This window comes from Mobula birostris, chromosome 1, assembly GCF_030028105.1.
Source record: "Mobula birostris isolate sMobBir1 chromosome 1, sMobBir1.hap1, whole genome shotgun sequence".
Lineage (NCBI taxonomy): Eukaryota > Metazoa > Chordata > Chondrichthyes > Myliobatiformes > Myliobatidae > Mobula > Mobula birostris.
The window spans coordinates 33038532-33062779 of NC_092370.1; the positions used below are offsets into that span (position 1 = coordinate 33038532).

At 43.0% G+C, this 24248-nt stretch overlaps 1 protein-coding gene across 9 annotated transcripts in view; it reads left to right on the forward strand.

Moving 5' to 3' along the window:
* stau2 (staufen double-stranded RNA binding protein 2) overlaps positions 1-24248 on the forward strand; it is a 364656-nt gene that overhangs the window by 317210 nt on the left and 23198 nt on the right. Inside the window, exon 16 of one of the 9 annotated variants that reach the window (XM_072253685.1) lies at positions 5388-5524. The exons of the other annotated variants lie outside the window; for them this stretch is intronic. Within the exon in view, the coding sequence (XP_072109786.1) occupies positions 5388-5495 (108 nt within the window). The 3' untranslated portion in view covers positions 5496-5524. Of the gene's footprint in view, positions 1-5387; positions 5525-24248 lie in introns of those variants that run through there. 9 annotated transcript variants of the gene reach the window in all.

Sequence of the window (24248 nt, forward strand, 5' to 3'; positions counted from 1 at the left end):
GGTAGTGCACCCGTGGCTGACGGAAATTAGGGATAGTATCAATTCCAAAGAAGAAGCATACAAATTAGCCAGAAAAAGTGGCTCAACCTGAGGACTGGGAGAAATTCAGAGTTCAGCAGAGGAGGACAAAGGGCTTAATTAGGAAGGGGAAAAAAGATTATGAGAGAAAACTGGCAGGGAACATAAAAACTGACTGTAAAAGCTTTTATAGATATGTAAAAAGGAAAAGACTGGTAAAGACAAATGTAGGTCCCCTACAGACAGAAACAGGTGAATTGATTATGGGGAGCAAGGACATGGCAGACCAATTGAATAATTACTTTGGTTCTGTCTTCACTAAGGAGGATATAAATAATCTTCCAGAAATAGTAGGGGACAGAGGGTCCAGTGAGATGGAGGAACTGAGCGAAATACATGTTAGTAGGGAAGTGGTGTTAGGTAAATTGAAGGGATTAAAGGCAGATAAATCCCCAGGGCCAGATGGTCTGCATCCCAGAGTGCTTAAGGAAGTAGCCCAAGAAATAGTGGATGCATTAGTGATAATTTTTCAAAACTCGCTAGATTCTGGACTAGTTCCTGAGGATTGGAGGGTGGCTAATGTAACCCCACTTTTTAAAAAAGGAGGGAGAGAGAAACCGGGGAATTATAGACCGGTTAGCCTAACGTTGGTGGTGGGGAAACTGCTGGAGTCAGTTATCAAAGATGTGATAACAGCACATTTGGAAAGCGGTGAAATGATCGGACAAAGTCAGCATGGATTTGTGAAAGGAAAATCATGTCTAACGAATCTCATAGAATTTTTTGAGGATGTAACTAGTAGAGTGGATAGGGGAAAACCAGTGGATGTGGTATATTTGGATTTTCAGAAGGCTTTTGACAAGGTCCCACACAGGAGATTAGTGTGCAAACTTAAAGCACACGGTATTGGGGGTAAGGTATTGATGTGGATAGAGAATTGGTTAGCAGACAGGAAGCAAAGAGTGGGAATAAACGGGACCTTTTCAGAATGGCAGGCAGTGACTAGTGGGGAGTGACTAGTAGCAAGGCTCAGTGCTGGGACCCCAGTTGTTTACAATATATATTAATGACTTGGATGAGGGAATTAAATGCAGCATCTCCAAGTTTGCGGATGACACGAAGCTGGATGGCAGTGTTAGCTGTGAGGAGGATGCTAAGAGGATGCAGGGTGACTTGGATAGGTTGGGTGAGTGGGCAAATTCATGGCAGATGCAATTTAATGTGGATAAATATGAAGTTATCCACTTTGGTGGCAAAAATAGGAAAACAGATTATTATCTGAATGGTGGCTGATTAGGAAAAGGGGAGGTGCAACGAGACCTGGGTGTCATTATACACCAGTCATTGAAAGTGGGCATGCAGGTACAGCAGGCGGTGAAAAAGGCGAATGGTATGCTGGCATTTATAGCGAGAGGATTCGAGTACAGGAGCAGGGAGGTACTACTGCAGTTGTACAAGGCCTTGGTGAGACCACACCTGGAGTATTGTGTGCAATTTTGGTCCCCTAATCTGAGGAAAGACATGCTTGCCATAGAGGGAGTACAAAGAAGGTTCACCAGATTGATTCCTGGGATGGCAGGACTTTCATATGAAGAAAGACTGGATGAACTAGGCTTATACTCGTTGGAATTTAGAAGATTGAGGGGGGATCTGATTGAAACGTATAAAATCCTAAAGGGATTGGACAGGCTAGATGCAGGAAGATTGTTCCCGATGTTGGAGAAGTCCAGAATGAGGGGTCATGGTTTGAGGATAAAGGCGAAGCCTTTTAGGACCGAGATTATGAAAAACTTCTTCACACAGAGAGTGGTGAATCTGTGGAATTCTCTGCCACAGGAAAAGTTGAGGCCAGTTCATTGGCTATATTTAAGATGGAGTTAGATATGGCCCTTGTGGCTAGGGGGATCAGAGGGTATGGAGGGAAGGCTGGTGCAGGGTTCTGAGTTGGATGATCAGTCATGATCATAATAAATGGTGCAGGCTCGAAGGGCCGAATGGCCCACTCCTGCACCTATTTTCTATGTTTTCTATGGTGCAGTGCACGGATAGGCCCTCTGAGCCTGCGCCATCACTCAGAATCATGATGGCTGATCTATCCTAGGCCACAACTCCTCTGTGCCAGGTCCTCATAGCTCTCAGTCCCATGATCTTTTACTACTTTACCTACTTCCCCGCCCGTCGTCAACATTTTGGATTTGTGTGTAATTTTTTTTGTATTCCTGGTAGTGGAGACTCCACAACGTGGGAAAGTAATTCATTATTTCAGTATTTTTATAGTACTCTCTCCTCACCAACAACTTGCCATACGACAGCGACCCCTAACCCCACCGCATCTCTAAACTTTTATTTCTTGACTTTACAATTCTAAAGTGAACTCGGCCTTTTCTCCTTGGAGCAACGGAGGATGAGAGGTGACCTGATAGAGGTGTACAAGGTAATGAGACGCATTGATCATGTGGATAGTCAAAGGCTCTTCCCCAGGGCTGAAATGGCTAACACAAGGGGGCATAGTTTTAAGGTGCTTGGAAGCAGGTACAAAGGAGATGTCAGGGGTAAGGGTGAGTGCGTGTAATGGGCTGCCAGTGGCGGTGGTGGAGGTGGAAATACATAGAAAATAGGTGCAGGAGTAGGCCATTCGGCCCTTCGAGCCTGCACCGCCATTTATTATGATCATGGCTGATCATCCAACTCAGAACCCCGCCCCAGCCTTCCCTCCATACCCCCTGACCCCCGTAGCCACAAGGGCCATTTCTAACTCCCTCAAAAATATAGCCAATGAACTGGCCTCAACTGTTTCCTGTGGCAGAGAATTCCACAGATTCACCACTCTCTGTGTGAAGAAGTTTTTCCTAATCTCGGTCCTAAAAGGCTTCCCCTCTATCCTCAAACTGTGGCCCCTCGTTCTGGACTTCCCCAACATCGGGAACAATCTTCCTGCATCTAGCCTGTCCAATCCCTTTAGGATCTTATACGTTTCAATCAGATCCCCCCTCAATCTTCTAAATTCCAATGAGTACAAGCCCAGTTCATCCTGTCTTTCTTCATATGAAAGTCCTGCAATCCCAGGAATCAATCTGGTGAACCTTCTTTCTACTCCCTCTATGGCAAGGATGTCTTTCCTCAGATTAGGGGACCAAAACTGCACACAATACTCCAGGTGTGGTCTCACCAAGGCCTTGTACAACTGCAGTAGTACCTCCCTGCTCCTGTACTCGAATCCTCTCGCTATAAATGCCAGCATACCATTCTCCTTTTTCACCGCCTGCTGTACCTGCATGCCCACTTTCAATGACTGGTGTATAATGACACCCAGGTCTCATTGCACCTCCCCTTTTCCTAATCGGCCACCATTCAGATAATAATCTGTTTTCCTATTTTTGCCACCAAAGTGGATAACTTCACATTTTTCCACATTAAATTGCATCTGCCATGAATTTGCCCACTCACCCAACCTATCCAAGTCACCCTGCATCCTCTTAGCATCCTCCTCACAGCTAACACTGCCACCCAGCTTCGTGTCATCCGCAAACTTGGAGATGCTGCATTTAATTCCCTCATCCAAGTCATTAATATATATTGTAAACAACTGAGGTCCCAGCACTGAGCCTTGCAGTACCCCACTAGTCACCGCCTGCCATTCTGAAAAGGTCCCGTTTATTCCCACTCTTTGCTTCCTGTCTGCTAACCAACTCTCCACCCACACCAGTACCTTACCCGCAATACCGTGTGCTTTAAGTTTTCACACTAATCTCCTGTGTGGGACCTTGTCAAAAGCCTTCTGAAAATCCAAATATACCACATCCACTGGTTCTCCCCTATCCACTCTACTAGTTACATCCTCAAAAAATTCTATGAGATTCGTCAGACATGATTTTCCTTTCACAAATCCGTGCTGACTTTGTCCGATGATTTCACCGCTTTCCAAATGTGCTGTTATCACATCCTTGATAACTGACTCCAGCAGTTTCCCCACCACCGACGTTAGGCTAACCGGTCTATAATTCCCCGGTTTCTCTCTCCCTCCTTTTTTAAAAAGTGGAGTTACATTAGCCACCCTCCAATCCTCAGGAACTAGTCCAGAATCTAACGAGTTTTGAAAAATTATCACTAATGCATCCACTATTTCTTGGGCTACTTCCTTAAGCACCCTGGGATGCAGACCATCTGGCCCTGGGGATTTATCTGCCTTCAATCCCTTCAATTTACCTAACACCACTTCCCTACTAACATGTATTTTGCTCAGTTCCTCCATCTCACTGGACCCTCTGTCCCCTACTATTTCTGGAAGATTATTTATGTCCTCCTTAGTGAAGACAGAATCAAAGTAATTATTCAATTGGTCTGCCATGTCCTTGCTCCCCATAATCAATTCACCTGTTTCTGTCTGCAGGGGACCTATATTTGTCTTTACCAGTCTTTTCCTTTTCACATATCTATAAAAGCTTTTACAGTCCGTTTTTATGTTTCCTGCCAGTTTTCTCTCATAATCTTTTTTCTCCTTCCTAATTAAGCCCTTTGTCCTCCTCTGCTGAACTCTGAATTTCTCCCAGTCCTCAGGTGATCCACTTTCTCTGGCTAATTTGTATGCTTCTTCTTTGGAATTGATACTATCCCTAATTTCTCTTGTCAGCCACGGGTGCACTACCTTCCTTGATTTATTCTTTTGCCAAACTGGGATGAACAATTGTTGTAGTTTATCCATGCGACTCCTGGATGGCTACATGGAGCTTGGATAAATAGAGGGCTATGGGTAAAGCCTAGGTAGTTCTAAGGTAGGGACATGTTCGGCACAGCTTTGTGGGCCGAAGGGCCTGTATTGTGCTGTATGTTTTCTATGTTGCTATAAAGACCTTGATTAAACACTCTGGTATTTGCGAAAGTGTGTAAATAAATGGTAGGGCACTAGGGAGTTTAGTGGAACACAGGGACTTAAAACTACATGTTTGTTGAAAGAGGCGTCAGCAGATGGTGATAAAGGTGTTTAGCATGCTGGTGTTTGTCAGTCAGAGCACTGGGTCAAGAGTTGGGACATTATATTGCAGTTGCATAAGTAGTGAGGGCACACTTGGGGGACTGTGTACTGTGTTGGTCACCTTGTTATAGCAGAAGTGCTGTTAAACTGGAAAGACTGCTGATAAGATTTGAGGACATTGCGAGGACCAGGGGATCTGAGCTGTAGGGAGAGGTTGGCCAGGTTAGGTTTTTATTCCTTGGAACGTAGGAGAGTGAAGAGTTCCCTGATAGAAATGTTTTAAATTATGAGAGGCATAGATAATGTGGATGGTTCCCCAGGGTCAGGAAGTACAAAACTAAAGGGTATAAGTTTTGGGAGACTTAATAGAGATCTGAGGAGCAAGTTTTTCACACAGCAGTGCGAATATGGAACAGGCTGCCAGAAGTGGATGGGTATCAGTGAACATATGATCCAAAAACAAAGAGCTTTGACCAGCGGCCAATCCACACATCAGAAGTTTTGAGAGGATGGAACTTCAATCAGGTCCACTACCCGAGGATAAAAGGTCAGTACAGCGAAAAAGAGCATTGACTAACAACCAATCAGCATTTTGGATTGACTAGCAAGAGCAAATTAAGGAAAGCCAGGGCAAGCTAAGCGCCTATCGTCGGACCGGCTGTCAAATGGGTGGACATAGAGTGTGATCTTGAGGCTTCAGTCAGAGAAAGCAAAGGAAAGCTCAAGTTTTTTTCCTTCTCTTCTTTATATCTGCTCAGCTACGACTGTAGAGATGACAGGCGGGATACCTGACTGCTCTCCTTGCAGGATGTGGGAAGGGAGGGAGATCTCGAATGTCCCTGGCGACTACAACTACAAGAAGTTCACCCTGCTACAGCTTCTGACAATCTGTATTAAAGAGTTGGAGCTGGAGTCGGAGCTAGAACTGGATGAACAGCAGATCACTCAGAAGGCTGTGGTGGTGATAGATAGGACATGTAGAGAAGTAGTTACACCTACAGGTAGTTAGCAATATGGTGGAAGTACTGGATGTCAGGGGTCATGAAGTGTATGAAGTACCATAACGAGAGAGAAGGTTGAAACTGAAAGGTCTGAAGGTAGCTAACTCACCTGGACTAGATGCTGTACACACCAGATTTCTGAAAAAGGTGGCTGTAGAAATCGTGGAGGCATTAGTAATGATTTTTCAAAAATCACTAGATTCTCAGGTGGTTCCAGACGACTGGAAAATTGCAAATGTCACTCCACTCTTCAAGAAGGCAAAGAGACAGAAGAAAGAAAACTATTGGTCAGTTAGTCTGACCTCAGTGGTTGGGAAGCTGTTGGAGTTGGTTATTGAGGATGAGGTCTCAGGGTACTTGGAGGCACATGATAAAATAGGCCACAGTTAGCATGGCTTCCTCAAGGGACAATTTTGCCTGACAAACCTGGTGGAATTTTTTTTAAAGAAATAACAAGCAGGATAGACAAAGGAGAAATGGTTGATGTTGTGTACTTGGATTTCCAGAAGGCCTTTGACATGGTGCCACGTATAAGGCTGCTTAACAAGCTACGAGCCCATGGTACTACAGGAAAGATTCTAGCATGGACAAAGCAGTGGCTGATTGGCAGAAGGCAAAGAGTGGGAATAAAGGGAGCTTTTTTGGCTGGCTGCTGCTGACTGGTGATGTTCCACAGGGGTCTGTGTTGGGTCTAATTCTTTTTATGGGATGATGGAATTGATGGCTTTTTTGCAAAGTCTGCCAACGATATGAAGATAAGTGGAGGGGCAGGTAATTTTGAGGAAGTAGAGAGGCTACAGAAGGACAGACAGATTAGAAGAATGGGCAAAGAAATGGTAGATGGAATTCAGTGTTGGGAAGTGTATGGTCATGCACTTAGGTAGAAGAAATGAAAGAGTAAACTATTTTCTAAAAGGAGAGAAAATACAGAAACGCTGACGTGCAAAGGGACTTGGGAGTCCTTGTGCATGGTTTCCTAAGTGTTAATTTATAGATTGAGTCTTTGTTGAGGAAGGCAAATGCAATTTTAGCATTCATTTCAAGAGGACTAGAATATAAAAGCAAGGATGTAATGTTGAGACTTTATAAAGCCTGGTGAGAAACATAGAAACATAGAAAATAGGTGCAGGAGTAGGCCATTCGGCCCTTAGAGCCTGCACTGTCATTTATTATGATCACAGCTGATCATCCAACTCAGAACCCTGCTCTAGCTTTCCCTCCATACCCCCTGATCCCAGTAGCCACAAGGGCCATATCTTACTCCCTCTTAAATATAGCCAATGAACTGGCCTCAACTGTTTTCTGTGGCAGAGAATTCCACAGATTCACCACTCTCAGTGTGAAGAAGTTTTTCCTAATCTCGGTCCTAAAAGGCTTCCCCTTTATCCTGGCTGTATTTAGAATATTGTGAGCAGTTTTGGGCCCCTTATCTTAGAAAGGATGTGCTGAAACTGGAGAGAGTTCAAAAGAGGTTCATGAAAATGATTCTGGGATTGAATGGCTTGTCATATGAAGAACGTTTGATGGCTCTTGGCCTGTATTGACTGGAATTTAGAAGAATGAGGGGTGACCTCATTGAAACTGATCAAATGGTGAAAGGCATTAATAGTGTGTAAGTTGAGATGGTGCTCCCTATGGTGGGAGAGTCTAAGACCAGAGGACACAGCCTCAGAATAGAGGGGCGTCCTTTTACAGTGGAGATAAGGAGGAACGCCTTTAGCCAGAAAGTGATGAATTTGTGTAATTCTTTACCACAAGCAGCTGTGAAGGTCAAATCTTTATGTATACTTAAGCAGAAATTGATAGATTCTTGATAGTTCAGGACATGAAGGGATATGGAAATAAGGAGGAGATTGGGGCTGAGAGGAATATTGGATCAGACATGATGAAATGGCGGAGCAGACTCGATAGTCTAAGTAGCCTAATTCTGCTCTTATATCTTATGTTCTTATGGTCATTTGGGAAGCATTTGGAAAAGGATGTGGAGGTGCAGGGCTTAGAAGGGTATGGGCTTAAATGCAAGAAACTGGGACCAGCTGAGTGGGCACAGTGGTTGACATGATCTGTTTGTGCCAAAGGGCCTGTATCCATGCTGTATTGCTCTGAAACTCCAAACAAGTTAGTGTAGTAATTATGTTTTTATTGTTTTCAGACACATAACAGATGTGTACCATGTCCAGGCACAAGGTCCTGGACCTTCACTTCAACAGTGTATTAGTCTACTCTGTTTATCAGATGAGCCTGCCAGCTGCCTACAATCTATTTAAGATTGATTTAAACATGGAAAGGTTTTAGCACCTTTTACAGGATTGTCTGCAAAACTCTTGAAAAAGTGAGTGGACCATGTACCATGCAAGCGTGTACCAGTGCACCCACTATCCGTAAAATGCTGTGGAAGAAAGCATAGGGAAGGTGTCTTGGTTGTATCTTCTGTGGACCATTTGTTGAAGTGTAAGTACAGGATTCTATGCCTGGGCATGAGGTATTAGAGAATTCCTCCCAGCGATACAGCACAACTATTGATTTCTCTCAGCCTGATAGTGGTCTTTTTGCATGTACTCAATGTGTTGGAAATTTGCAGTGTAAATTTAGGACTCCTTAGATCCCAAAAATATGGCAAATTTAGCTTCCTACACACAGTGAGAATGTTTAATGTATGAACCCTAGTTACACATTTACCTATTGGGACTAATTACTATTCATGCACAGTAAAGTCACCAGTCTTCTCCCCATCGGTTGCTCATCTATGAGTATTGCTCCCACGTTCCAGTGTTACCAATGCTCTTGCTGTCTGGCTCGGCATGAAGTATTGAGCCATTGTCATGCCCCGCTGGTAGGGTTGCCAAATTTGCACTTTAAAAATAAGGGACGGTTTTCTCAGTATGTTACTGCCAAAAGTAGTGTTTGACAGCTTTGACAGCCAGCTTGTCAGGAGGTGTGGCTTAGCCAGCTGTCAAAATATTTTGTGGGTCACAATGAAAGGTCCATCCCAGCTGGCAGCAGATGTCAGCACTGGGAGAATTGTTCCAGTAGCAGTTTAAATGTATCTCAGAAGTCAGCAATGAGCAGGCCTTGTTAACTGTTGACAATAAAATCCTGGGGCACTGTGTCTTTCAAATGATATCAGGCCAAATACAGTGCCCAAGTCTTTGTAGGTCAATGGACTGATTTGGGAAAATTATACAAAAGGCATTCTGTACAAAGTGTCATATAGGCCAGCCAGTTTCTAATCTAAATATGGGGTCTCTTTTCAAATTTGCAGCTATTGGCAAACCACCTTCCCAGTCAATACTCAATCTTGACAAATACATGTCCTGACACTCTTTTTTCCTTGTCCTCCAGGCACTGTGTAATGTCATTAGAAATTACATCATTCACAATTTTAATGTATAGCAGGCGTGTAACAAGCCACCTGTGACCGCATCTATTTTATAATGCATAACAATGTTCCTTAGCAACTTCATTTTGTCAGATCATGAGGTATTTGATTAGTGTAAAGTATATGTACTCAGAGAACCCATAACCTTTAATGAAGTCCATTGCAGCCTGTACAGACTTATGCCTGTGAGACATGAAGACGTCAAACAATGTGTTTGTAGCTTATTCAAAGACTCTCTTTGGACTGCACTTGCGTACGGTATTGCACATATTACTTAATATATCATAAGATATGTTAACACATATTGACTTACCCACTACATTCCACATTAGTAGGGTATAAATGCCCTCAACTTTATCCTTGAGCAGAGACCTAGCCAGTTCCCCTCCTCCAACACATTCATTCACCTGGCTGAACTTGACCTAACATTGAATTACTTCTTGAACTCATTTCTCCAAATTGAAGGTTACATGTTATATGTTAGTTACATGGGCTAAAGCTATACCTATCTTTTTGTGGGTTACATGTTTTGATTGTAATTGGGGACCACTCCATCAACATTTTTTTTTCAATACAGTGACGACTGCATTGTTTTCACTTCATGCATTTATACAAAATTTGAAAAGTTTATTCCTTTTACTTGCTCTCACCTCAACAGGGTCTGTCTCTAACCCTTCCCTTTCTGGATCTCAGAGAATAAGCTGGCCACAACCATCTATTACAAGCCCACAGACTCCCATAGCTACTTAATCCTGTAAGGATTCCATTCCTAGTTTCTCTGTTTTCATTGCATTTTCTCTGACAATGAGACACTACCTTTGAAATGTATTTTTTCATCCTGAACCATGGCTTCCCCACTGCCCTAATAGATATATCCCTGAACTGTATCTCATTTATTTCCCATACTCTTGATCTCACCCCTTGTCTGAACCTTATGTGCCAGATCATCATTTGAAAGTTTTGCTAGATCCATCAAGGTCCCACCTTAGCAATACGATGGTGTGCCAAGTAATTAGCACATTTCTCCCTTCCCAACTCCCAGGTCTATTCTTCTGTCTCCACCAACTTTTCTCTGTGGAACGCTCCCACGCAGCAGCATGAGATGCAATGTCTGTCGTTGCACTTCTTCCTATCATCCAAGGACTGGAACAGACTTTCCAGGTGAAGCAGCAACTCACCTGTAGCTTTCCAAGCTCGTCGACTGCACTCATAGTCACAATGTGGCCTCCTGTACACTAAGGAAACCAAATGCAGACTGGGTGATCATTTTGCAAAGCGCCTGTGTGCTGTCCATACAAGTAATGCTGAGCATCCAGTTGCTGGCCACTTTAATTAACCATCCTCCTCCAATCTAATCTTTCTATCTGTGGCCTCTTACACAACTATACTGAAGCCCTATGCAGGCTCGAGGGATGACATCTCATCTACCTGGGCATGCTGCAGTTTTCTGAGCTCAATACTGAACTCTCCAACATTATCACGCTTTTGTTTTCCTGTCTGTATCAGAAATAGTGCCTATCATCAGTTTATTTTATTTTGTGTATTTTGCGATACTACATGGAAACAGGCCCAACAAGACCGCACTGCCCAATTACACCTATTGTGACCAATTAATTGGTTTGGTTGTTTTATTTTGTGTATAGACTAGCCTGTTGGCCATGTACCACAACCTCATTATTAGCAACACATCACACTGACAAAGAATCATAATGTCTTTGTAACTTCACCCATTAACCTGTTCGTATTCATCCTTTCAGGGATATTACCTTTGTTCTGCCCATCATACCTCCACCTACTCTGCCATTGAAAACTGACTTGTTCTGCTGTTTTCCTCAGGTCTGCCACAAGGTCCCAGTCCTGAAAGGTTAACTGTTCTCTTTCTGTGGATGCTGCCTAACTTGACTTTCATGAGTGTTTCAAGCAATTTCTCTTTACCAATTCCTCCACTATTTCCTTTTCTCTTATAAAGCATGTAAATCAATTAAATATTTGTTAATTTAACCAACTCAAAGTATTTTTGATGTGTAAAGATCTCAGTAGTACTAATGTGCTTTGTGTTCAGTTTGCATACTTACCAGATATCGTTAGAATGTCGTAAACACGAGAAATTCTGCAGATGCTGGAAATCTAAAGCAACACATACAAAATGCTGGAGGAACTCAGCAAGTCAGGCAGCACCTATGGAAATGAATTAGCAGTTAACTTTGGGCTGAAGCTCTTCTTCAGGACTGGAAAGAAAGGTGGAAGGCAACAGGATAAAAAGGTGGGAGAGAGGAAGGAGGATGGCTAGAAGATGAAAGATAAAGGGCTGAAGTCTGATAGGACAGGGGGGTGGACCATAGGAGAAAGTGAAGGAGGAGGGGATCCAGAGGGACATCCCCTCCCTCTTCTTTTATTCCAATTCTGACCCCTTGCATCTTTTCATCTGCCTATCACCTCCCCCGGATACCCCCCCCCCACTTCTCCTATGGTGCACTCTCCCCTCCTATCAAATTCCTTTCTCTCCAGCCCTTTACCTTTCCCACCCACCTGGTTGCACCTATCACTGTCTAGCTATCATTCTCTCCCTCCCCCCACCTTTTTATTCTGGCAGGTACATTCCAATGAGGCAGGGGAAGGATGGGAGGGGACAGGAACCGTGGTGTACAAAGGCTGTTGAAAATCTAGTCACGAAGAAAAGAAAAGCTTACGAAAGGTTCAAAAAAATAGGTAATGATAGATATAAGGCTAGCTGGAATAAGTTTAATATTGAAAGTAGGAGAGCCAGAAGGGGCCATGAAAAGGCCTTAGCGAGCAGGATTAAGGAAAACCCCAATGCATTCTACAAGTATGTGAAGAGCAAGAGGATAAGACGTGAAAGAATAGGGCCAATAAAGTGTGACAGTGGAAAAGTGTGTATGGAACCGAGGTGGTAGCGGAAGTACTTAATGAATACTTTGCTTCAGTATGTACTACGGAAAAGGACCTTGGCTATTGTAGGGATGAATTACAGCAGATTGAAAAGTTTGAGCATATAAACATTAAAAAAGAGGATGTGCTGGAGCTTTTGGAAAGCATCAAGTTAGATAAATCTCCAGGACCGGATGAGATATTCCCCAGGCTACTATGGGAGGCAAGAAAGAGATTGCTGATACTCTGGCAATGATCTTTACATCATCAATGGGGACGGGAGAGGTTCTGGAGGATTGGAGGGTTGCAGATATTGTTCCCTTATTCAAGAAAGGGAGTAGAGATAGCCTAGGAAATTATAAACCAGTGGGTCTTACTTCAGTGATTGGTAAGTTGATGGAGAAGATCCTGGGAGGCAGGATTTATGAACATTTGGAGAGGCATAACATGATTAGGAGTAGTCAGCTTGGCTTTGTCAAAGGCAGGTTGTGTCTTACGAGCCTGACTGTATTTTCAGAAGTTGTGCCTAAACACATTGATGAAGGTAGAGCAGTGGATGTAGTGTATATGGATTTCAGCAAGGCATTTGATAAGGTACCCCATGCAAGGCTTATTGAGAAAGTAAGGAGGCATGGGATCCAAGGGGACCTTGCTTTGTGGATCCAGAATTGGCTTGCCCACAGAAGGCAAAGAGTGGTTGTAGACGGGTCATATTCTGCATGGAGGTCAGTGACCAGTGGTGTGCCTCAGGGATCTGTTCTGGGACCCCTTCTCTTTGTGATTTTCATAAATGACCTGGATTAAGAAGTGGAGGGATGGGTTAGTAAATTTGCTGATGACACAAAGGTTGGATGTGTTGTGGATAGTGTGGAGGGCTGTCAGAGGTTACAGCAGGACATTGTTAGGATGCAAAACTGGGCTGAAAAGTGGCAGATGGAGTTCAACCTAGATAATTGTGAGGTGGTTCATTTTGGTAGATCAAATATGATGGCAGAATATAGTATTAATGGTAAGACTCTTGGCAGTGTGGAGCATCAGAGGGATCTTGGGGTCCGAGTCCATAGGACACTCAAAGCTGCTGCGCAGGTTGACTCTGTGGTTAAGAAGGCATACAGTGCATTGGCTTTCATCAGCCGTGGGATTGAGTTTCAGAGCCGAGAGGTAATGTTACAGCTATATAGGACCCTGGTCAGACCCCATTTTGAGTATTGTGCTCAATTCTGGTCACCTCACTACAGGAAGGGTGTGGAAGCTATTGAAAGGGTGCAGAGGAGATTTACAAGGACGGTGCCTGGATTGGTGAGCATGCCTTATGAGAGTATTATGCCTTATTAGATTGAGTGAACTTAGGCTTTTCTCGTTGGAGTGATGGAGGATGAGAGATGACCTGATAGAGTTGTATAAGATGATGAGAGGCATTGATTGTGTGAATAGTCACAGTCTTTTTCCCAGGGCTGAAATGGCTGACATGAGAGAGCACAGTTTTAAGGTGCTTGGAAGTAGGTATAGAGGAGATGTCAGGGGTAAGTTTTTTACATAGAGAGTGGTGAGTGTGTGGAATGGGCTGCCGGCGACAATGGTGGAAGCAGATATGATAGGGTATTTTAAGAGACTTTTGATAGGTACATGGAGCTTAGAAAAATAGAGGGCTATGGGTAACCCTATGTAATTTCTAAAGTAAGTACATGTTCAGCACAGCATTGTGGGCCGAAGGGTCTGTATTGTGCTGTAGGTTTTCTATGTTTCTATGTGTTTCATCTGCTTGCTTTGTTTCATGGCCATTCCTCCCAGTTTCCTTGCATATTGGACCGAACAAAGCTCAGGTATGTTCTGTGTCTTCTATACAACAGGAGACTGTTACTGTGCAGAGTCGTGGTGTTCAATAACTTTGTCTGTGTTTCATAGTGAATTAGTGGATTAATTGCATAGATTGTTGCTTTGATATCTCCTGAACTGTGTGAACTGTGTCTCCTATTTGAATCTGGCTGGTAAGAACAAGTGATATTAGGTTTTAATCCATTATGAATGCAATGTTAACATTCATTTCGAAAGGACAAGAATAAAAAAACCAGCTTGTAATGCTGAAGTTTGATAAGGCATTGGACAGACTGCACTCGGAGTATTGTGAGCAGTTTTAAGACCATAAGAGATAGGAGCAGAATTAGGCCATTTGACCCATCAAGTCTGATCCACCATTTCATCATGGCAGATCCAGTTTTTCCTCTCAGCCCCAATCTCATGCCCTGACCAATCACACACCTATCAATCTCTGCCTTAAATATACATTAAGGTTTGGTGTCCACAGCTGCCTGTGGCAAAGAATTACACGGATTCACCACTCTCTAGCTAAAGAAATTCTTTCTCATCTCCGTTCTAAAAGCACAGCCCTGCATTCTGAGGCTGTGTCCTCTGATCCTGGACTCTCCCACCATAGAAAACATCCTCTCCGCATCCACTCTATTTGATAGGTTTTGGTGAGGTCACCTCTCATTCGTCTGAATTTCAGTGAATCCAGGCCCGGAATGATCAAACGATCTTCATATGACAAGCCATACAATCCTGGAATAATTTTTGTGAACCTCCGTTGAACCCTCTCCAGTTTCAGCACATCCTTTCTAAGATCAGGGGCCCAAAACTGTTCAAAATAGTACAGTGTGAGGGCTCACTGGTGCTTTATAAAGTCTCAACGTTATATCCTCGCTTTTATATGCTAGTCCTCTTGAAATGAATGCTAACATTGCATTTACCTTCCTCACCACAGACTCAACCTGCAAATTAGCCTTTAGGGAATCCTGCACAAGGACTCCCAAGTCTCTTTCAACCTCAGCTTTTTGTATTTTTTCTTTTTTTAGAAAATAGTCACCCCTTTAATTTCTTCTGCCAAAGTCATAACCGTGCACTTCCCAACACTGTATTCCATCTGCCATATCTTTGCCCTTTCTTTTGGGCCCCTTATTGAAGAAAGGATGTGCTGTCATTGGAGAGTGCCCAGAAGAGGTTCACAAGAATAATCCCAGGACTGAAAGAATTGATGTATGCAGAGCATCTGATGACACTGGCCCTGTACTTGCTGGTGTTCAGAAGACTGACAGGGAATCCCATTGAAACTTATCAAATACTGAAAGGCGTAGATGGAGTGGATGATGGGAGAGTGCTTCCTACAGTGGGGGAGTCTAGTACCAGAGGGCACTGCCTCAAAATAGAAGAACATCTCTTTAGAACAGATGAGGAAGAATTTCTTAAATCAGAGAATGCAAATCTGTGGAAATTTCACGCCATGAGCTGGTGATAATAAAGCTGCTTCTGATTCTAATCCTGAATTCATTGCCACAGACGGCTGTGGAGGCCAAGTCATCGGTTATATTTAAAACAGAAATTGATAAGTTCTTGATTGGTCAGGGCATCAAAGATTACAGGGAGAAGGCAGGAGAATGGGGTTGAGGGGGATAAGTCAGCCACAATGGAATGGCAAAGTCGACTCGATGGGCTTATGTCTTATAAATTGCTCAATCTGAAGCAATCTGAACCGTGGACTATTGTCTGATACACCTTGTTTAAGACCATGTGTGGCAAAGATAGATTTTAATTCCCTTATTGTGCTTTGGAGGTGGTGTGTGGTCCGATGTCCAATTAAATTAGATTAGTTTATTGTCATGTTCGCCAGGGTGCAATGAAATTCCTGGTTCACATGAAGCTCAGAGGATAAACACTATACATGGATTAACTATTGGGATCTTTTTCACAATGATCTGTATTGAACTGCTGTAATTGACTTGGGTGCCACTTCTACACCTGCAGTATTGGTTTTTTGGTTGTGTTCTACAAATCTGATATACTAAACGTCTGCTGGCTAGGTTTTCTGTGTTTGTGTCTATGCTAATGTAACCAACCTTCATATTAACTATATTAACTGAACTTTAAAGAAAGAAAGGTAAGCTTTTTTTTGTCACATCTACACCAAAACATCCAGTAAAATGTGCTGTTTGCATCAAGGACCAACAAACTCTAATGCACTGGGGGCACCCCATAACAGTAGTCACACTTCTGGCACCATTATAGCATGCCCACAACTCACTAATCCCAACTCACCTGTACATCTTTGGATTGAGGGAGGAAAGCAGAAGACATGGAGGAAAGCTGCACGGTCGTGGGGAGAATGTACAGACTCCTTACAAGCAGTGTTGGAACTGGATCAATGACTGCTGGTGCTGTAAAGCTAACCATTACGCTACCGTGCCACCCCCTTAATTTCAGTGTTCTGCATAATCTTTCATGAATCCTTTTATTGTAATATCCTCGTAAGCTAGTTTCAAAAAGGCATGTTTAGATGCTCTTTATCAATGTTATAGTCATACTGAGATGCGGGATGACTCATTTTTACATTTTTGATACCACAGTTACTAAAGCCAAGTTGGCGCTGATGAACCATGGCGATGTGTTGCGGCTGCTTACTAACTTCTGAATATACTTCTGAATTACTCTTACTGCAGTTTGCAGTCTGTAATTTCCCTTTAAGCAACGTACTTTTGAACTCCCTTAATGAACTAGCGATTTCACAATCTTCTAAAAGACTCGGTGCATTTAACTCTCAAGTTTGCAAGTACTGAACCTTTAAGCAGACGAAGGTGCATCGCCACGGCTGAAAGAGAGAATAGGACGACTCCAAGCCAGGCTGAAATGCTGAGGAATGTAACTTTCTTGACAGAGGATCTTGTTAGCAAATGTACATTCGTTGGAGAACAAGATTGAGGTTCTAAGGGCAAGATTGCTATATTAGCAGGAAATGAGCAAGTGTTGTGTTCTGTGTTTCACGGAGACATGGCTCACTCTGGACATGCTGGTAAGACCCAAGAGCTTCCTTATACACCAGGTGGATCAGGCTGCTATTTTGGACAAGGCAGAAGGTGTGGGTCTGTGTTTCATGATAAACTCTTTGTGGTGCTTGGACATAGTGGTCTTCTCACACTCTTGCTCCCCCTGACCTGGAACATCGGATGATTAAGTGCTGACCATTCTACTTAGAAAACTAATTCTTCTCCGTGATCCGGATTGGCGTTTAAATACCTCCAAAGGCAGGTGTTAAAAAAAAAACACTCTATGTATTAAATACCATGATTAGCAAACAAGAAACAGTTTACCCCAACACCTTTCAAGTCATAGTCGGAGACTTTATTCAGGTTTGTTTGAAGAAATCTCTGCCCAATTTTCGTCAATATATCACCCGCAGCACCAGGGGTCCTAACACACTCAACCACTGTTACACTACAATTAGGAATGCCTACAGTTCCATACCTAAAACACATTTCAGGAAATTTGATCACTTCGCTCTTCTCGTCCTATCTGCATACAGGCAGAGGCTAAAGACCAAGACCAGAGATGAGGACAGCAAAGAGGTGGTTATGGAAGGCTGAAGAGCAGCAATGGGATTGCTTCGAATTGATAGACTGGCCTGTATTCAAGGACTCAGCAGAGGCTCGGAGTGAATATACCATGGTTGTCACTTCTTTGTAAAAATATTTTTTGGTGAGTTTGTCCCCACAAAAGCATTCAAAGTCTTCCCTAACCAGATGCCCTGGATGAACCATGTGGTCCACAGACCACTGAGTGCCAAATCTGTAGCATTCAGGTCTGGCGAGCAAATTACATACAAGAGGTCCAGGCACGATCTCTGGAGAGCCATCTCACTTGCGAAATGACAATTTTGGACCACACTTGAATCACTGAAGGATGCTCAACAGCTGTGGCAGAATTTGAATGCTGTCACCTTTTACAAAGTGAAACCAAGTGACATACAGTAAGTGACAGCAAGGCTTTGCTCCCAGATCAGCTCAACGCCTTTTATGCACTTTTGACCATCAGAACATGGAGTCTCCTTCACGAACTCCCATAGCCCCTGATGACCCAGAGATTTCAGTCTCTGAAGCTGACCTGAGAACATCCTTCAAGATGGTGAACCGACAGAAAGCTCAGGTGGGGTCCTTGGCCGAGTACTAAAGACTTGTGCTGATCACTAGCTGAAGTGTTCACCAATATCTTTAACCTCTCTCTTTGGCAGTCTGAGGTACCCACCGGTTTCAAGCTGGCAAGAACATAGTAACCTACATCAACGACTATCGTCCAGTACCACACATCAACTGTGATGAAATGCTTTGAGAGGCCACATCCACTGTGATAAAATGCTTTGAGAGGTTGGTGATGAAACATATCAATTGCTGCCTGAGACGTGACTTGAGTCCACACCAACTTGCATACCGCCACAACAGGTCAACACAACAATGCCATTTCATTGGCTCTTCACTCAATCCTGTAACGTTTAATCAGTGAAGATGCATACCTCAGGATACTCTTCATTGATTACAGCTTGGCATTCAATACCATCATCCCCTCAAAACTAATCAATAAACTTCAAGTCTTAGACCACAGTGCCTCCTTGTGCAACTGGACCCTCATTTTCCTCACTTGCAGACCTCAGTCACTTCAGCTTGGCAACAACATCGCAACAATCTCCTTCAGCACAGGTGTACCACAAGACTGTGTGCTTAGCACTCTGCTTTACTCACTTTGTATCTCGTGACTGTGAGACTAAACACAGCTCCAATGCCATTTTTTTTTATATATGCCATATTTATGTTTGCCGATGGCACCACTGTCATTGGCCAAATCAGAGAGCTGGTGATGAAGAAGCATTTAGGAGCGAGATTGATTACCTGGCTGAGTAGTGTCACAGCACAATATCAGCAAGAAAAAGGAAATGATTATTGACTTCAGAAGGAGGTAACTAGAGATCCATGAGCCAGTCCTCATTGGGGGAATCAGAGGCGGAGAGGGTCAGCAACTTTAAATTCATTGGTGTTATCATTTCAGAGGATCTGCCCTGAGATCAGCATGTAATTACCATTACGAATAAAGCATGGCAGCACCTCTGCTTTCTTAAAGTTTGCGAAGATTCAGCATGTCATGTGAAACTTTTGACAAATTTCTGTAGATGTGCGGTAGAGAATATACTGACTGGCTGCATCACAGCCTGGTGTGGAAACACCAATGCCCTTGCACAGAAAAGCCTACAAAAAGTAGTGGAGATGGCCTAGTCTAGTATGGGTAAAGTCCTCCCTACCACTGAGCACATCTATACGGAGCTTTGTTGCAGGAAAACAGCATCCATCATCAAGGACCCCCACCATCCAGGCCATGGTCTATTCTCACTGCTGCCATCAGGAAGAAGGTACAGGAGCCTCAGAACCGACACCACCAGTTTCAGGAACAGTTATTACCCTTCAACCATCATGTTCTTCTACCAGAGGGGATAACTTCACTCAACTTCACTCACCCCATCACTGAACCTACACCATATGGGACTAGCCTTCGAGGACTCCTCACCTCATGTTCTTCATATTCATTGATTATTTAAACTAGAGTTATAGTGGCATGTGAGCCCAAGCACTAGAGGAGATAGTGGAGTGGTTGTGGAGAAACATGTTGGTAGGCCTACATACAAAGTCAATAGACAATAGACAATAGGTGCAGGAGTAGGCTATTTGGCCCTTCGAGTCAGCACTGCCATTCATTGTGATCATAGCTGATCATCCACAATCAGTACCCCATTCCTGCCTTCTCCCCATATCCCTTGACTCCACTGTCTTTAAGAGCTCTATCTAACTCTTTCTTGAAAGCATCCAGAGAATTGGCCTCCACTGCCTCCTGGGGCAGAGCATTCCACAGATCCACAACTCTCTGGGTGAAAAAGTTTTTCCTCAATTCCGTTCTAAATGGCCTACCCCTCATTCTTAAACTGTAGCCTCTGGTTCTGGACTCCTCCAACATTGGGAACATGTTTCCTGCCTCTAGCGTGCCCAATCCCTTATTAATCTTATATGTTTCAATCAGATCCCCTCTCATCCTTCTAAATTTCAGTGTATACAAGCCCAGTTGCTCCAATCTTTCAACGTATGACAGTCCCGCCATCCTGGGAATTAACCTTGTGAACCTACGCTGCACTCCCTCAATAGCAAGAATGTATTTCCTCAAATTCGGAGATAAAACTGCACACAATACTCCAGGTGTGATCTCACCAGGGCCCTGTACAACTGCAGAAGGACCTCTTTGCTCCTATACTCAACTCCCCTTGTTGTGAAGGCCAGCATGCCATTAGCTTTCTTCACTGCCTGCTGTACCTGCATGCTTACTTTCAGTGACTGATGAACAAGGACACTTAGATCTCGTACTTCCCCTTTTCCTAACTTGAGACCATTCAGATAGTAATCTGCCTTCCTGTTCTTGCCACCAAAGTAGATAACCTTACATTTATCCATATTAAACTGCATCTGCCATGCGTCTGCCCACTCACCCAACCTGTCCAAGTCACCTGCATTCTCATAATATCCTCCTCACATTTTACACTGCCACCCAGCTTTGTGTCATCTGCAAATCTGCTAATGTTACTTTTAATATTACTTTTGAAAGGTCAAGCATGGTGGGGCTAATGTTCTGAGCTGTGTAGATTTCATTGCAATGTGTGTTATAGCAAAGGCAGATAAGCTTAGGGCATGGATCAGCTTGTGGACTTATGATATTGTAGCCATTAATGACACTTGGTTTCAGGAGGGGCAGGACTGGCAGCTCAGTGTTCTGAGGTTCCGTAGTTTTAGACATGATAGAGCTGGAGGGATTAAAGGGGGAGGGTGGCATTACTATTCAGGGAAAATGTCACGGCAGTATTCAGTCTGGACAGACTGGAGAGCTTGTCAAGTGAGGCTGTAGGGGTAGAACTCTGGAGGAAGAAAGGTATGACCACGTTAATGGGATTATATTATAGACCACCCAACAGTCCGCGGAATTTAGAAGAGCAAATTTTTAGAGTGAGATTGCAGACTGTTGCAAGAAAGATAAGCTTGTGATAGTAGGTGATTTTAGCTTTCCATATATTGACTGGGACTCCCTTACTGTAAAAGGGCTGGATGGGAAAGAGTTTGTCAAATGTGTTAAGGCAAGTTTTCTTAATCAGAACAGAGAAGTCCCAACTTGAGAAAGTGCAATACCAGATCTTCGATTTGGGAGTAAGATGGGGCAGATGACAAAAATTTGTATAGAACACTTTGCATCTAGTGATCATAATGCCATTAGTTTCAAGGTAATTATGGAAAAGGATAGATCTGGTCCTTGGGTAGAGATTCTAAATTGGAGAAAGGTCAATTTTAATGGTAGCAGAAAAGAACTGGGAAGCGTGGATTGGGACTGTTTGTTTTCTGGCAAAGGTGTACTTGGTCAGTGGGAGACTTTCAAAATTGAGGATACAAAGTTTGTAATGTTCCTGTCAGAATAAAAGGCAAGGATAACAGGTTCAGTGAACCTTGGGTTTTGAGAGACATTGGGACTTTGGTTAAGAAAAAGGAGAAGATGCATAGCAGATATAATGGCTAAAATCAAGGCTGTTTAGTATTGGTATCAATTCCGACTATTGCAGTCAGAATTACAGAATGATACTATATCTCCTTGATTTCAGCAATTAAAGCACCTTGCTGCACTAAACTGATTAATTTGTGCTGAATGATTCCCATTGCAATGGTTGTACAGTTCCCTGGCAGACCTGGCTTGAGCAAATGAATATGCATGAGACCTAGACTTAATGTCAGAAGTGCTTGTGCCTCCAATCACATATTGTTGTAACACTAATGTAGCAGGCAATAGCCGTTCTTATTTTTCAAGACCATTTCCATTGATGTAGCCATCTTACATAACTCAGCATTAGCTCTTACATGTCTTGTGACTTGGATTGGGTTAGTTTGAAAACAAGTTTATTGCCCTATCTATAAATACACTGAATTTGCAATGTCACAACAAATTTTTCAGAATGGCCAGATAACTGTTGCCAGTCCTGATGAAGGGGTTCTGCCCAAAACGTCAGCTGTTTTCAATAAATGTTGCCTGGCCTGCTGAGTTCCTCTAGCATTTTGTGTGTGTTGCCTTTCCTGCCCTCTGATCATCAGACCATAAGATATCGGAGCAGAATTAGGCCATTTTGCTCTTCGTGTCTGCTCCACCATTTCATCATGGCTGATCCATTTCCCTCTCAGCCCCAATCTCCTGCCTTTTCATGCCCTGACTAATCAAGAATTTATTGCGCATGCCTTAACTATAGCTGGCAGTGGCAACAAATTCCATAGACTAATCGTGCTCTGGCTAAAGAAATTCTTCCTCATCTCTGTTCTAAATGGAAATCTCTCTATTCTGAGGGTGTGTCCTCTGGCCCTAGACTCCCCCACCATAGGAAACATCCTCTCCACATCCACTCTATCAAGGCCTTACAACATTCAATAGGTTTCAATGAGATTCGCCCCCATCATTCTTCTGAATTCCAGTGAATACAGGCCAGTGAAATCAAACACTCCTCATTTAACAAGCCATTCAACCCTGCAATCATTTTCATGAACTTCCTTTGAACCCTCTCCAATGTCAGCACATCCTTTCTTAGATAGGGAGCCCAAAACTGCTCACAATACTCCAAGTGAGGCCTCAGCAATATGTTATAAAGCCTCAGCCTTTAGAGAATCTTGTGCATGGACTCCCAAGTTCCTTTGTGCCTCAGTTTTTTGTATTTTCTCTCCATTTAGAAGATAGTCAACCCTTTCATTTCTTCTACCAAAGCACATGACCATTCACTTCCTGACACTGTATTCCATCTGGCACGTCTTTGCCCTAATTTGTCACTAATCTAGCACTCTTTCTTCTAATCTGTCTAAGTCCTTCTGCAGTCTCTCTACTTCCTCAAAACTACCTGCCCCTCCACCTATTTTTGTATCATCCACAAACTTGGCCACAAACCCATCAATGCCATTATCCAAATCATTGACATATTACGTAAAGATAATCGGTCCCAACAGAGGCCTCTGTGGAACACCACTAGTCACCGGCAGCCAACCAGAAAAGGCTCCCTTTATTCCCATTCTTTGCCTCCTTCCAATCAGCTAATGCTCTGTCCTTGTTAACTGTAGTAACTTTCCTGCAATACCATGGGTTCTTAACTTGTTAAGCAGCCTCAGGTGTGGCATCTTGTCAAAGACCTTCTGAAAACCCAGGTATACAACATCCACTGATTCTCCTCTGTCTATCCTGCTTGTTATTTGCTCAAAGAATTCCACCAGATTTGTCTGGCAAGATTTTCTCTTAAGGAAGCCTTGCTGACTTTGGTCTATTTTATCATGTGTCTCCAAGTACCCCAAAACCACATCCTTAACAGGCGATTCGAACATCTTCCCAACCACTGAGGTCAGACTAACTGGCCTATAATTTTCTTCCAGATGCCTCTCTCCCTTGTGGAAGAGTGGAATGACATTTGCAATTTTCCTGTCCTCTGAGCCATGCTTCTTGAAAGATCAAATATTCCTTCCAAATTTTAGCTATCACCTGTCAAAATAAAAGTATACTTAACGCAGTTGCTGACATTAATATGTAAAATGTACAACTGCATAGGTTGAACAGAAGGTCTAGAAGTTACAACTTGTCAAATGATGCTGTACCCATCTGCCAGTCACTCTGTTGCAATAATAATCCCTCAGTCTTCTGATTAGGTTCATGGAGATGCCGTAATTGTACATTACTTGCCGTTAGATTTGTCACTGAAATTTAATGTTAAAGCATCATTACCACTTTGATAATATTTAAGTTTCTGCAACACCAAATAACTCCTCTAGCACTGAAATTTAATCTAGAATCTCAGTCTTACAAGTAGAGTATTTTTGTTCATTTTTTAAGTTATTTTTATTCTCATATGTTTTCCTTTGTTCATTCATTTTCTGTCTTCTCTACGTATGGTTTAACTAATTTATCCTTCTCTTCCTTCAACGTTACTGTTTAGTTTTCAATCCTTAGTTATCACTGACTGAATGAAGTACACTGAAATGTTGTTATTCACAAAGGATTCATTATGCAAGTATCAGTTCAAATACTTAGCAATTTGCACGGCAAAATAACTTTCCTACTGAAGGTTGAGTTT